The sequence below is a fragment of the Asterias amurensis genome, chromosome 18 (genome assembly GCF_032118995.1).
Source record: "Asterias amurensis chromosome 18, ASM3211899v1".
NCBI lineage: Eukaryota > Metazoa > Echinodermata > Asteroidea > Forcipulatida > Asteriidae > Asterias > Asterias amurensis.
The window spans coordinates 12,984,646-12,999,753 of NC_092665.1; the positions used below are offsets into that span (position 1 = coordinate 12,984,646).

A 15,108-nucleotide genomic window follows, 5' to 3' on the forward strand; every position below is an offset into this window, starting at 1 on the left:
TTAAGGGAAAATAAACATTTAATTTTTTTTTTTAAAGAAGATTATTAATTTGTTGTTGTTTCCTTTTGTTTCTTTCTACTAATTGAGCACCCTTTAAACATACTAGCTTGTAAAATATGGCCGTGTGATAATCACGGCCTCAAAAACAAGACAATAAACTGATTATGATTCGAACCAGCAAACTTCTGTTTTATGAATATTCATTAGTTTGAAAGCGTCAAAATATAACCTTTGACACATCGAGGAAGTATTTCGATCACACACGTGTCAAGTGTCAAAGTTGTTTTGGGATTCGAACAGGGCGAAGATCGCTACTCGTTTCTTCCAGAAAGACCTAGGAATTCGGGTGTTTTTTTCCCGGTTGGAGTACTTAATTGCACTGACACACAGACAATTAAAGATGTCTGCATTGCTGATTTTGGCGAGTGGGGCGGAGGAAATGGAGACGGTGATTCCAGCCGATGTTTTACGGCGAGGAAAAGTAAGTAAATAATCACAATTTTTTTGTAAAAGTTTTTTTTGTTATCTAGCCCATAAAACAACTGTGTTCAATATACCATGAATATTCTAAGCTGTGGCTTAAAGCCATTGGACACTTTCTGAACAGAACAAAAGTTAAAACTTCACAGATTTACAAATAATTTACAGGCACAGGGTTTACAGAAGGTAATATTGAAAGACTTCCCTTGGCCTCGAATTGAAATATTATTCCATGATCATGAATTTTTTTGCTTTACTTTTAAGTTTTTTTGAAAACATTAAAACAATTATCAATCCTCGATATATCGAGAATAACGGATTTATTAGAAACTAGGGTGGGTTTACTTTTTCTGTTATTTTCTACCAACTCTGATGACCGATGGAGCCTAAATTTTCACAGGTTTGTTATTTTATAATATAAGTTTTGATACACGATGTGTGGGCCTTTGGACAATACTGTTTACGTTGTGCGACTGCTTTAACCATGCTGTTAACTGTGTATGCGCCTTAGATTGATGTGACAATAGCTGGTCTTATGGGAACTGCGCCTGTCACCTGCAGTCGTAATGTTGTCATTGTTCCTGACAAAAGTCTTGAAGAAGCAGAAAAGAAGGTAAGAAAATCTTGAAAATCACTACAATCAACTAAAAAAATCTGAATTTGTCGATGTACGATTTCATCCAGGACTTTCGTATTAGCAAAACAGTTTGACAGGAGCAGACTTTGTGCACAGAGACTGCTCAAAATATTGAGTTTTTAATAACTAATTACTTTTTAAAAGGAATATTGATGTAAATCTTAAGTGTTTGTCGGTTTATATTTACTGGCATGTTCTTGTGAAATTACAGGGTCTGTACGATGTAGTCATTCTTCCTGGTGGAGGTGAAGGTGCAAAGAATCTAGCTGAGGTGAGTTTACTGGGACGACCCTACAGACTGTTAGCTGTAATAAGGGGTATCTGTGAGGGTAGATGTTGATATTGAGTATGAAAAAGCCTTAGGAGCATTACATTTTCCCAGGTTGTATACTCCCCAGGGAGCTGAGAAATTTTGAAGGAATATTAGTTGCCCAATGACCAGGGCACTAATGTAAAGTGCATTGAGGCGGTTATTGTTTTGCAAATTTAGATAATTATTTTTTCTTCTTTTTCCCCAAAACTTTATATTACAAGTCATCTAAAGTAGGTGAGATTCTGAGGGCACATGAGTCTGCAGGGAAGATAATTGCTGCTATCTGTGCAGGTAAGTAGGCCCTATAATTCATTTTATCGAGTGAGCGATGAAATTCTTTTTACTCGGCATATTGCTCCCCGTTGGAGTTAGCTCTCATGAGTCAAGGGGAGACTTGTTTTCAAGTCTAGGTTTTTCCCTATGGCTTGCATTAACACGATGGCTGGTTGTGTATGTGGTATTATGGGTGCGTTCGTTTAGCTTGCCCGGGTCAACCCCGGTGTGTTGCGTTTTCTTTTTCCAGGATGAACGTGTGCAGATAATTACCCAGGTTCGTCCTGGGAAAAAAAAACGCCACACACCGGGGTCGACCCAGGGAAGCTAAACGAACGCACCCTATGTATACATGGTAGTGTTGGATATTCAGCAACCAATGGGAGCATCGCTTACATAAGTTTGTGTTGGTTTGGTTTACATGGTTGGCCAATAAGGATCGGTCTTGCAATTGAGTGGCTGAAAATTTGGCGGGAGCAAGATTATTGTCACTTTGTCTCAGCTTAGTTTTGGAGTAACTTACATGCCAGTCAATCATCATTCCTTTCAATCAATCAATCATTCAATAATCAATCAATCAAGTTGGTTTAGTTTACATGGTTGGCCAATAAGGATCGGTCTTGCAATTGAGTGGCTGAAAGTTTGGCGGGAGCAAGATTATTGTCACTTTGTCTCACCTTTTTTTGGAGTAACTTACATGCCAGTCAATCATCATTCCTTTCAATCAATCAATAATCAATCAATCAAATAATGAGATATATGATTAGAGACATTGCAAGGTGAGGTATCAAGCACGGCGATGAGGAGTGGAGCGGGGGTTGTGATAGTTGAGTTATAGTTATTAAAAATGTCTTGCACCAAGACCAGGATTCCACCTGTGTGATTAAACAGGTTGATCTCACACCCTTCAATCAAACCTCAATTCCTTTTGTTGCAGAAAAAATCCATGGACTGAAGCAACCTAATGTCATTTAGTTTCACCGCGAATCGCTCAAAACTGTAAACACTTATTTGTTACCAATGTTTTATCTGCAGCACCCACAGCGCTGTTGAGTCACGGCATCGCAAAAGGCAAAACACTCACATCTCATCCAGCAGTCAAAGAAAAGATGGAGGCAGATGGTGAGCTGTTCCCTTAGTTCTTGTAACGATAAGTTGACTAATTTCTACCCTAATTGGCTTTCTTCTGTGTACTAATTTGTCATCAAGACTAATGCTAAAGTATTAATTCCTTGTAATGGGTGTGATTTGATTTCACTTCTTATCAAAACATTTTAATGATTTAATGTATGATTGTGAAATCTCGACAATCAACTGTTATCCCCTGAGATGAAAAAAATATATTTGGTTTCAATCCGAAACTATTGTTATAGTTATTTTTAAAGGCAGAGGACACTATTGGTAATTGTCAAAGACTAGCCGTCACAGTTGGTGTATCTCAACATATGCATCAAATAACAAACCTGTGAACATTTGAGCTCAATAGGTCATCGAACTTGCGAGATAATAACGAAAAAAACACCCTTGTCACAAAAGTTGAGTGCGTTTGGATGGTTGATTTCGAGACCTCAAATTCTAAATCTGATGTCTCAAAATCAAATTCGTGGAAAATTACTTCTTGCTCGAAAACTATGGCACTTCAGAGGGTGCCGTTTCTCACAATGTTTTATATCATCAACCTCTCCCCATTACTCGTCACCAAGAAAGGTTTTATGCTAATAATTTTTTTGAGTAATTACCAATAGTGTCCAGTGAACCTTCTCGTCTTGTGTTTGACCATATTTCATTTTTTGGCAAAACATATTTTTTTCTCATTCTTGCTGATTCCTCCTCTTCCCAAACCAGGAACTTATAAATACTCTGAGGACAGTGTCGTTAAGGATGGCACACTGATTACCAGCCGCGGGCCGGGTACCGCTTTCAATTTCGCCCTGGCACTGGTCGAGGAACTGAAAGGGAAGGAGGTAGCGGAGAGCTTGGTGTCACCGATGATACTCAAAGTATAAAGGTGATGATAAAATTAGGCCTTTGTGGCCAACATTTCTTTGCCATAAAAACACTGTTCTCAATCAACTTCAAGTGGTGCTGCTTTCTGTAGTTGGTGTTCACTCATTATCACTTTTTACATTTGCAAAAGTTGTGCACAATATTAAAGCCATTGGATCCTTTAGGTAAACAGTATTGTCCAAGGCCCACACTTCGTGTATCACAACTTCTTTATCAAATAACAAACCTGTGAAAATTTAGGCTCAATCGGTCATCGGAGTCGGGAGAAAATAACGGGAAAACTCACCCTTGTATCCGCACGTTTCGCCGTGTCATTACTAGGCCTGGGCGAATTATTCGAATATCCGGTTAATGGCGAATAGGTTTTCCTATCCGTAACCCCGAATGCCTTTTTTTTTCTAACCGGATATCCGCATAGGGCGCGAATAGCTATTTATAAACCGGATAGTTCTGTAATTACAACCAAGTAACCGGATATTCTTTAATATCCGAATATCCGCGGACGTCGGGCGACAACTGATATGAATGTTTTGTCTGAATCCTTATGAAACTTCTATTAAGACAGCATAAAACAGCATAAATTAAGTATTTAACTATGCTCACCTCCGTGAAGAGTTAAAACAATGACATTTCTGATGTAATTTGTTCAAAGATTACAAAAGTTTTCCTTCACGTAGAGTCAATCACGATCAAAAGAAAAAGCAAATCGCCATCTTTAAATTAGATCCGGTCATTTTTATGAATGAACCGAGTGACACTGTCTAAAACTAATATCAATCCGCCCATAAGATCTCATTCACAAACGAACAGCACCCTCTAGCGGCGAAAAAAACCTATTCGAATATCCGGTTAATTTCGGATAGTTGGCCAGCGGTATCCGAATAACAAAATTTCACTATTCGCCCAGCACTGGTCATTACATGTGTTTAAAAAAAATCTATTGATATTGTTTTACTGTTTTCTCAAAAAGTGAAGCAGTTCATGGAATAATATTTCAAGAGAAGTATTTCAACACTACCTTCTGTAAACCCTGTACGTTATTTGTAAATCGGTGAACTTTTTTTTCCTTTTTCTGTACCGAAAGGGTTCAATGGCTTTAATTAGATTGATGGTTATGGTTTTTTTAATAGATGTAAAAGGAACACAGTGATAGATAATTTAAAAAGTAAAATATAAAGATCCACACAAACATGCCTCAAAATTGCACAGTTTTTCTTTTACGTCGGTCATTTTTACTCCATAAAATGGCCGACCGTGTTAGTTCGCAACGTTAAAAGAAAACCATGCAATTTGGAGTGATACTTGTGTGTATCATTATATTCTACTTTAAAAATATCTTCCTAACCATTTGCATTTCATAAAAAAAATTGTTTCAAATGCTTTTCAAAGACCAACTCGTCCGATCCTAGGCAACATGATTTGGAGATATAAATCTTCACAAATTAACACATAAGTTGCATGGTATAAGATGGTCAGAGTGGAAAATTTCCGTTGAAATATATTTTTGCCTGAAGTGCTGCAGTTTTTAAGACACAAGTTAAAATTGTTTGTGATGTTAATTTACAGTAGCGCCCTCTTCTGACAAAAATTGTCCAGTCTCTATGGTTATGAAAAATGTAAAACTTTTGAAGTTATTTCTTTAAAATTGTCCTTTTATCACAAAAAAGTATGTTTTTGCCAAATTATGTTGAACAATCTAGAAAACTGAGCCCAAATTACTGGAGTTACAAATAAGTCTGAAGTCGATTTTAAACCAGTTTAAACTTTAACCCAATGAGTTTGAGTGTTTGGGAAGTTTTTGCATGTAACTAAAAATAATTATAAAGTAGTAATTGAAGATTTCTTTATTAAATGATCTCGCCAAGGAGGTTTTTCAAAAAAGATTTGTGTATTTAATGATTGAAAAGGTGTGGGTAGAATTTGTTGCGGTATTAATTGAACATATTCAGACGAAACAATTACTTGCCAGTGTTGATTAACTTCAACGAAGTTTCTCAGCCAAAAATATTGTATAAGTACATGAAGTACTTAAAACATGTAGCCAATTTCATAAAGCTTGTAAGCACAAACAAGACAAAAATATTGCTCAACAGAAACTAGGTTACCAGCCAAAGATCTGTTAAGTTTACATTGTTGTAACTGGTGCCCCACTTATTTTTTTTGCTTACCAAAAGAAACTTGTAACATGTATGAAATCTAAGTAAGAATAAGCTGTTGCAAACTGCTTACTAAACCAAGAGGGCTGATAGTATAAATGCAAAAAATAGATAATGGTCTGAGGTTTCAACCTTAGCAGAGTCTTTCTCAAAGACTAATAATGACACAATATACATAAAGAGGTAACAACAGATTTGTAGACAAACTTGACTGTTTCTAAATCCATCATACAAACAATTTTTTTGTCCAATAGTGGTAACTATTCTAAAGTACATAAAACTACACAAAAGTGTTTCAACCAGTGAATGGACATAAGCCCGGTTCATACTTCATGTGAATGCGAATTTGACATGAATTTCAATATTCGCAAGTGAGTTGAGCACAACTCAACTCAGTGCCAATTTTGTTGCAAATGTGTGTCGTCAGTATTCATATCACATTCGCAGGAAGTATGAACTGGGCTTTATACTGAAAAAATAAGTAGATACCTATGATGCTTTTTTACAAATTATATGTTTTAAAATCACCCTAAACTTCCTCTAAAAAAGACAGAAAATGTCACCTGCCTGTTCTGTCCCATCTTTTGAAAGGAATTTGAGATTAGTTAAGAAGTTATGAATTCTAATCAACTGAAATTATTTTCAGTACTTAAGCCTGCATGTACATTCACATAAACTTATATACAAAGTATCTGACATAGCTTTGAACTGGCACACTATGTTGTGTTTCCTGTTAATTGCACATTCTTTCCAAATCCACTTGATGACAATTAAAAAAAAAGACTTTTGAGGTATTGTCCACAGTTCTTTTGTAGATCGTACAGAGAACACTCTTTTTTTTGTAAACAAGTCTTAATGTTCATAGACCTACAGACAAAACAAAGAAATGGATGGGAATACAAAACAAGCAAAACAGAAACTGTGACAGTGCCTGCTAGATTTTGTCAGCAGCAAATATTTCCCACATTTTAGTTTGTTCCTCCGCTGTCGAAATAGAAGTAAACACCTTTAAAAAGTCCCACAAAGCTTCACTGACCTTCTCTGCTCTAACAATACAAAATGTCGAGTAATTATTAGAAAGAGGGCAGGAGTTTCCAAGAGATGTATGACTAAAAAAGAAACCACAACAAACAAGACCAAGCAAGAAATACCACAAGTGCACTTTCTTAAGAATATGATAATGAGTTTTGTGTTCTCCAAGGCTGTGCTCCCCCCCCCCCCTCCACCCATACTGGTTTTGATAATCTAGCGGCTTGTCAGCCTGACCACAGACCTTCAACCATGGAGGTGTTCTACCTCCATGCTTCAACTAACTGGAAATGTAGACTAGCCAACCATTGTGATGGTGTTACTCATTGGTCTAAATATAGAGCAATGTATGGTTACCCCCCCCCCCCCCCCACATGAGGTTATGAACTTTTAACATGTATGTAGCAGACAAAGAACACTGCATGGTTTTATCCAGTAAAATTTATAGATACTTCAACTTGATAGGTTCAGAAGTTTTACTCATGTTGAGATGAGATGTTTTTCATATAATTGTTGCTGGTCCATTCCAGTGATGAGGATATTTCTAATTATTCTTGGCAAGTCTATTATTTAAAATACATTTTTTTTAAAGAAAACTGTTGGCTCTGATAAGTGGAGCTGTTAAAGATGTTTTCTTAACATTCCGACTAGCTAGCTCTGTCTTTACCAGAACTGTACACTTCCAAATGAAAAACATCAATGTTATGACTTAAAAAACAAATTTAAACTGTTGAACAATTCTTAGGTTCACTTAGGTACATAATGTCATGAATGTACCATTGCTTTTAACATTGAAACAATAGAGCTTTGCCATCGAATTGGTATCCATTTAAATCTTTTTAACTATAACCTAAAGCTGGTCTCAGTGGCCTCACAGAGATCAGCAAAATCTAGACTTATCATTGGCTGTGAGTTATGGCGCACAATTTTCCATTGTCTGACCTTATGATGATTCCCAGTGCAAGGGGTCTATGCACTTTATTCACTGAATACCTTTCCGATATTACAAAGAAGTCGTCTAACCACAATGTAATTCTAAAGAAGTAAACTGCAAATGGCGTCCCTTTGTGTCCAGTGTTAACAAAAAGTAAGCCTTTTAGCAGACCACAGTTCAACCCTATAAAACACAATATGTAGGTCAGTGTCCCCCATCATAGCAAGGTGACAGGCCCCAGGTTATTTGAGCCCCCCCCCCCCATGCCACTACCGCCCCATGTGGCATATTTTTAATTAAGTTTCCACCTGTGCGATTTAAATCAAATTAAAGTTGCAATTAGGGGATTTCTTTGATTTGAAAAATAATATACAAAGGTGTCTTTATTAGTGCAGTAAATGAGTTTGGATCAACGTTACAAGCTCTTTCCCCACCTCTTTCCCCTGTAGCCAGAGTCTCCCCTTTTTCTACCTTGATATTTTCATGATAAATGAATCACCAGTAAGTGTGTCCAACCTGGTTCCATTGTCAGTGTGAAACTGGGCTTTCTGCAGCTTGTTCTCACCCATTCACACTTTGCCGAGATATTATTTAAAAGAGCCATTCCAACAGCTTCATTCCAGCATCTCTTTGGAACTCTTTGCCTAATTTTGCAGCCGTCGATTTCACAAAACTCTTCCTAACTTAAGACTAATCTTAGGACTTAGGACGAGTCCCAACCCTGCACTGTAGCATACAGACCTTAAGATTAATCCTAAGTTAACTCGAGATAAGACGAGTCCTGACTCTTTGTGAAATCGACGGTCAGTTCCCCCAATCCTCTACAATCTAGAATGCTTTAAAAGGAATACCAATTCCTGTCTTCAACTTTCCCAAGTTATCTTGTTTGTTTCTTCTTGTAACCCCTTTACCAAGAGTGACTTTTAGCCTTAACAGAAAGAAATACATTAATAATTGTGGGGTTTTTTTTAATCGGAAAGCTCACTGTGTGTTCCATTCCAATAAAAGCCCTTTAAAGTTCCATTATAGATTGACAGTGAGGTGTTAAAATTGTGATCTTTGCTTTGTGTAATTTATTCTGGTAAAGGCCAACTCTCAGAAAAGCAAACTTTATCACTGTACTGGCCTCAAACCCCATGGAGAGAAGACAAGGAAAGAAGTTTCATAAGTTTTAGATGTAGGAGGAAAACCCTTAGAGAACTATTCCAGGTGAAACCCATATCCATCAGCTAGGGACTGAAAACCCAATCCACATAGTGCCCCCGGTGGGATTCGAACCGGGGTCCTAGAGGTGGGAGGTCGAGGAAAGATACCACTACACCAACCTGACCACCCAAAATGATTCCTTTTAGAAATTTTGGTCCATTCTAGCCTAGCTATTAAAGGCAGTGGACACTATTGGTAGTTGTCAAAGACCAGTCTTCGCACTTGGTGTATCTCAACATATGCATAGAATAACAAACCTGTGAAAACTTGAGCTCATTTGGTCGTTGAAGTTGCGCGACAATAATGAAAGAACAAAACACCCTTGTCACACGAAGTTGATGTGCTTTCAGATGCTTGATTTCGAGACCTCAAGTTCTCACAATGTTTCATACTATCAATCTCTCCCTATTACTCGTTACCAAGTAAGGTTTTATGCTAATAATTAGTTTGAGTAATTACCAATAGTGTCCACTGCCTTTAAGTGTAAGAATTGAAGGATTGCACGATGTAGTTAAAGGAAGTATGAATTGTCTAGAATTAATAGTAACACCACCAATAACAAAATCCGGTGAAAAAAAAATCTCCTCTGGGGAGACTGGGAAGTGGGAACGTGACACATCATAATTACAGGATGTGCTTTTCATCTGATCAGCTGATTTCCTTTTTGTTTTAGGGTTTGTTTGTTTTAGTTTTTTGTTGTGCCATTGAAAACTGATAAACACTACACTAAAGGAGTTTTCAGGTCATTTCACAATATGAGGGAATTTACAGGCAACAAGTTCCAGACAGTCTCGTGCACCTATTTTTCTTGCCGATCGTTAAAGACATTTAATCAAAATATTATTTGGCCAGTTCATAAAAATGTGTGCATTGACCTCAATTGACCTCCATTGGAATGCTTAGTATAAAGTCATTGGTGCCCACACTGCTATGGAAACCGCCTTTAATCGGGGCCATTCATAGTCAATGTTAAAAGTTTCACCTTATTTCCCCCAAATTTTTCCCAACTTCCCTTCCCATATCTCCTTTGTGGTGAGCTTGTCAACTATTTTGTGTTAACGGCCTACAGTTAAGACAAATTACACATGCTTCAATCAAATGTCTGATGTATTACATTAGAGAGAATTACTTTGTTTACTGACAACAGTCCTGTATTATATGGCTTCACTTGGCTACCTAATAGGAAAACATAGAGCTACAAAACCATTCCTTAGAATTTCCTAGATAATTCCTAGATGATGAAGTGTTTTGAAAGATTGTTATTAAACTCTTGTATAGCAACCGTGCAGCTTATATAGCTTGATTTCCAATGTGTCGTAACTTTTTGCGAAGCTATTAGACCAAAGTCTTGCAAGAGACACTCCCAAAGTGACTGGAGTGTCACTGGCACTCCAGGACCTACACAGCTGTCTTATAAACTCAATAGTTGTAAAACTTCACAACTAATTGTAGGGTTATTTAATCACATGACTTGATTGAACCTTACACAAGTGACAGTGTTTAAGTTTGATGTGTAAGAGTGAAAAACGCAGACTACATTTTCAATTTCATTGTGTAATTGGATACATCCTTTTTTTAGGGATGACAGATCTATTTTAGGGGGAACTCTTGCTAAGACTGAAATGTGTGTCTTTAAAGTTTTTGAATGCCTTAGTAGAGAAGCAGAATAGGTGACATTACTGTTATATCTTTCTGGTACAGAACCAAATAAGAAGCCAGAAACTGCTAAACCCTTCGGTGAGGGCGAGTACTTGAAGAAATTTCAGTTTGAGATGGGTTGGAAGGGCAGGAAAAACAATCTAAATGCAATGTAAATCTAGATGCAACTGCCTCCATGCCCTGGGTCATTTTCCAGTACAATGCTAAACCTCCCTCATTCAGGATGACCAAAACTGAGAAAAACTGCCCTGCACAAACATGCGTATGAAGCAACATGCCTGCCATTCCTTAGACGAAGACAGTTTCATTGGACTAATAATTGTTAAAAGTTAAACCTCCCTCATTCAGGATCCCCAAAACTGAGAAAAACTGCCCTGTACAAACATGCGTATGAAGCAACATGCCTGCCATTCCTTACAAGACGAAGACAGTTTCATTGGACTAATAATTGTTAAAAGTTAAACCTCCCTCATTCAGGTTCCCCAAAACTGAGAAAACCTGCCCTGCACAAACATGCGTATGAAGCAACATGCCTGCCATTCCTTACAAGACGAAGACAGTTTCATTGGACTAATAATTGTTAAAAGTTAAACCTCCCTCATTCAGGATCCCCAAAACTGAGAAAACCTGCCCTGCACAAACATGCGTATGAAGCAACATGCCTGCCATTCCTTACAAGACGAAGACAGTTTCATTGGACTAATAATTGTTAAAAGTTCAACCTCCCTCATTCAGGATCCCCAAAACTGAGAAAACCTGCCCTGCACAAACATGCAAATGAAGAAGCATGCCTGCCATTCCTTACAAGACGAAGACAGTTTCATTGGACTAATAATTGTTAAAAGTTAAACCTCCCTCATTCAGGATCCCCAACACTGAGAAAACCTGCCCTGCACAAACATGCGTGTGAAGCAACATGCCTGCCATTCCTTAGACGAAGACAGTTTCATTGGACTAATAATTGTTAAAAGTTAAACCTCCCTCATTCAGGATCCCCAAAACTGAGAAAACCTGCCCTGCACAAACATGCGTGTGAAGCAACATGCCTGCCATTCCTTAGACGAAGACAGTTTCATTGGACTAATAATTGTTAAAAGTTAAACCTCCCTCATTCAGGATCCCCAAAACTGAGAAAACCTGCCCTGCACAAACATGCAAATGAAGAAGCATGCCTGCCATTCCTTACAAGACGAAGACAGTTTCATTGGACTAATAATTGTTAAAAGTTAAACCTCCCTCATTCAGGATCCCCAAAACTGAGAAAACCTGCCCTGCACAAACATGCAAATGAAGAAGCATGCCTGCCATTCCTTACAAGACGAAGACAGTTTCACTGGACTAATAATTGACATTTGTAAGGTTTCTTTCTGGAGAAAAACGTGACCACTGATGCAGCCAAATTACAAACTAATTTCGTCTACTAATGATGTTATTGTCCTACAACTCCCACTCTGTGCGATCACTACGGGGAACAACTTGCCACATTACCAGTCATCACCATGGCAACCAACAATTAAGGTCAGATTTATGTGACTATGGCAACAGTTTCTTTCAAACTAATACTGTCGGGATCATGGTCGGTGAAAATGGCAAAGTTGTATGAATAGTTGCTTCTACCCACTCCCCCACCAAGTTCTTTGAATGACCATTTGATAAGTTTGGATGGTCTGTCCCTCGTTCTCTATGCGTTGCGACACGGCGTGTCTTGGCTGATGACGGTCCAGCACACTGGACTAAAGCTCAGGTGTTTCTGGTCAGCAGAGTGTGGGTTTGAGTCCCAGTCTTAACACTTGTGTTCTTTAGCAAGACACTAACCATTATTGATTTGTCCTTGTTTGGACAGAAAGCTGTATAGGTTCCGTGAGTTACTGAATTCTTTTTGTTGATGAGTGTTTTACAAATGTAATTGTATGCTTTGAACCGTGCTACTGCGGACCGGGGACGGGTGGTCTCCCGCATGGGATCCTTGTGTATATTTTTATCACCCATAGCCACACTTGTTAAATCCCCCGCTATGGGATCATTTGTTTCGGTCGATACTGTATTTGCTGACCGGCAAGACTGCTGTGTGTGTTTTGTCTTAAGTCCAGTCCTCTGTTTGTGTCTGTTTTTTGTTTTGTTTCAGTGTTTACTAATTATTCTTTGTAAACATGCATATGCATTGAGACCTGCTGTTATATTTTGTTCATTGGTGGCTCGACTCGACCACGGACCTCAACGATTCACTTGACATTATTTATAATCTCAATGCATATGCAGGTCATAAGGGACCATTGCCTACAAGCTTTGCTTCTTAAATGGATCCCTCCGCAGTGTCAACATTGTTATGCATCTATTTCTTCAAACCTATGTTGTGAAACAATTTTTTTTCATTGTTGTAATAATTTCTTGTGACTGCTGTTTGATATTGTTTTTTTTTGTTTTTTTGTCTTTTGATACTGTGGAAATAAAATGAACCTTGAACCTTGAACCTTGAGTTACCATTTAGTACACTTATCGCAAAGAAAAGGGGCTTGCCTCTGTGTTTCTGGCAGTGGCCTACTGGGAACCCCATCATCTTCTTGGCCCATTTTAATATCTTAAGGCCAAAATCTCTCAAGACACTATCCATGATGAGGCCTCCTTAATTTGAAGAAAAAAAGAAGAAAAAAAAGAAAATCTGGGTGTGGTTGTCTTAAAATAAAAGCATAATTCCCAGTTCACTTTAACTTGTCTAAGATTATCAGTGTTAATTGAAACATTTCATATCTCACTGCAAGTAAAAAATCAGTCCAAACATTGGAAAGGATGTATTCTATTAGAAGAAAGTTTGAACGGAATGGCGACCATAATTAATTTGTTGTCCAGGGGTCTAAAGTTGGCGTGAGGGGGTAATATTGATTCACAGAGTGGAAATTAACGATTAGCCCGATACGGTTTATTTTGGGAAACCAACTGAAAATCAGATCCTGTGGTTGTAATTTGAGATGGCTCGCCGGGTAAATCAAATTATAAACCTAACAAGATTTTTGTTGGATAACAGGGCAAGGGTTTATCAGAACGTCCTAAGGGTAACTGTAACCGGTACTCATGGGGGATCAAGTCAGTCTCTAATAGATGTATTGTCTTACTAGCGAATCGATACAAACTAAGTATTCAATTTCAACTTCTCCTGGGATCTACAGTGTTTTTAAAAAGTGAATCAGTTTTGGGAGATCAGAATGACAACAAACAACGCTGTCTGTATTTCTCAAACCATCCCATTTTAAATGATCTCTGTTCCTTTACCTGTTCCCGTACTTCGTCCGTGACCCCTTCTCCCTTCCCTGAGTTAGAAGCTAACCTTTACCCTTCCCCTCTCCTCCCCTGTTGATGTTGATGTTGCTGTTGATATTGTTGTTGTTGTTATGTTGTTTTGTTTTTGTTTTTGTTTTGCTTTGATCTGGCAGATACATGCTGCAATAGAAATGGATCCGGCATAGATTAGTTAAGGGTAACAGTGGCCATTATTATAAGTGACAATACCTGTAGGCACAACAAGAATCTCTAAATCCACTTGAAAGCCTATTCACTCTGTGTGCATTTCACCGTGGGAAAACTGTCCATACAATGGAAACAGTACTTTTTATCCCTGGGCAGAATAAAATATGAACAAACGTCAAATAAATAAAAAAAGCTGGAATGGTAAAGATGACAGAGGAAGAGTAAACTTGAAAAACAATACTGTATGTGTTGGTTGAGTGTTGGCTTTAAGTGCTGCTACTGGCTTGGTTACTCTCTTACAATCAATACGAGGTAGCTTTTGGTGTCAGTCATACACAGCGAGCAAGGCAACAGAAAACCTGAAACAAATTTCTGTGCAACTCCCTTGTGATTGAAAGGCTGTAACAAAGTGTCAAAAATTAGCTGCCGCTAAATTATGATGATTATAATGTCTTTAAATCAAGAGGGTACACAGCGGGATGTGTTTACACTTGAAACTTACCAACAAGAAACACTTCATAATTATTCAGTCATGGCCTTTTACAACTATTTCTGACCAGTTAAAAAAGAGAAAAGTTATTAGTCACAACCTCAGAACAAAGTTTAAAAATATTATATTATGAAAAAAATCCTCATCAAAACCACGACCTTGTGACATTTTGTTTTACTATGGGTGGAACTTCCACTGATTTGCACGCTGGTTTGATGAGCGGCGCGTGCATTTCCCACGTTGACATAGTTGTATACCAAAAACGTTTAACGGAACACGTTGCCTTTGATCGGACGAGTTGGTCAAAACAAAAGCGTTTGTAACCGTTTTTTATAAAATGCATATGGTTGGAAAGATGTTTTAAAAGTAGAATACAATGATCCACACAAGTTTGCCTCGAAATTGCGTGGTTTTCCTTCTACTGTGCGAACTAACATGGTCGGCCATTTATGGGAGTCAAAA

General features: G+C 37.9%; 1 protein-coding gene across 1 annotated transcript; it reads left to right on the top strand.

Moving 5' to 3' along the window:
* The first annotated feature begins 279 nt into the window (after window positions 1–279).
* Window positions 280–7,193, top strand: LOC139950792 (Parkinson disease protein 7 homolog). Its single transcript, XM_071949602.1, has 6 exons — window positions 280–481; window positions 992–1,093; window positions 1,329–1,388; window positions 1,652–1,721; window positions 2,739–2,825; window positions 3,549–7,193. The coding sequence occupies exons 1-6, from the start codon at window positions 401–403 to the stop codon at window positions 3,707–3,709; spliced, it is 561 nt and encodes a 186-aa protein (XP_071805703.1). The 5' UTR covers window positions 280–400; the 3' UTR covers window positions 3,710–7,193.
* Window positions 7,194–15,108: the final 7,915 nt, after the last annotated feature.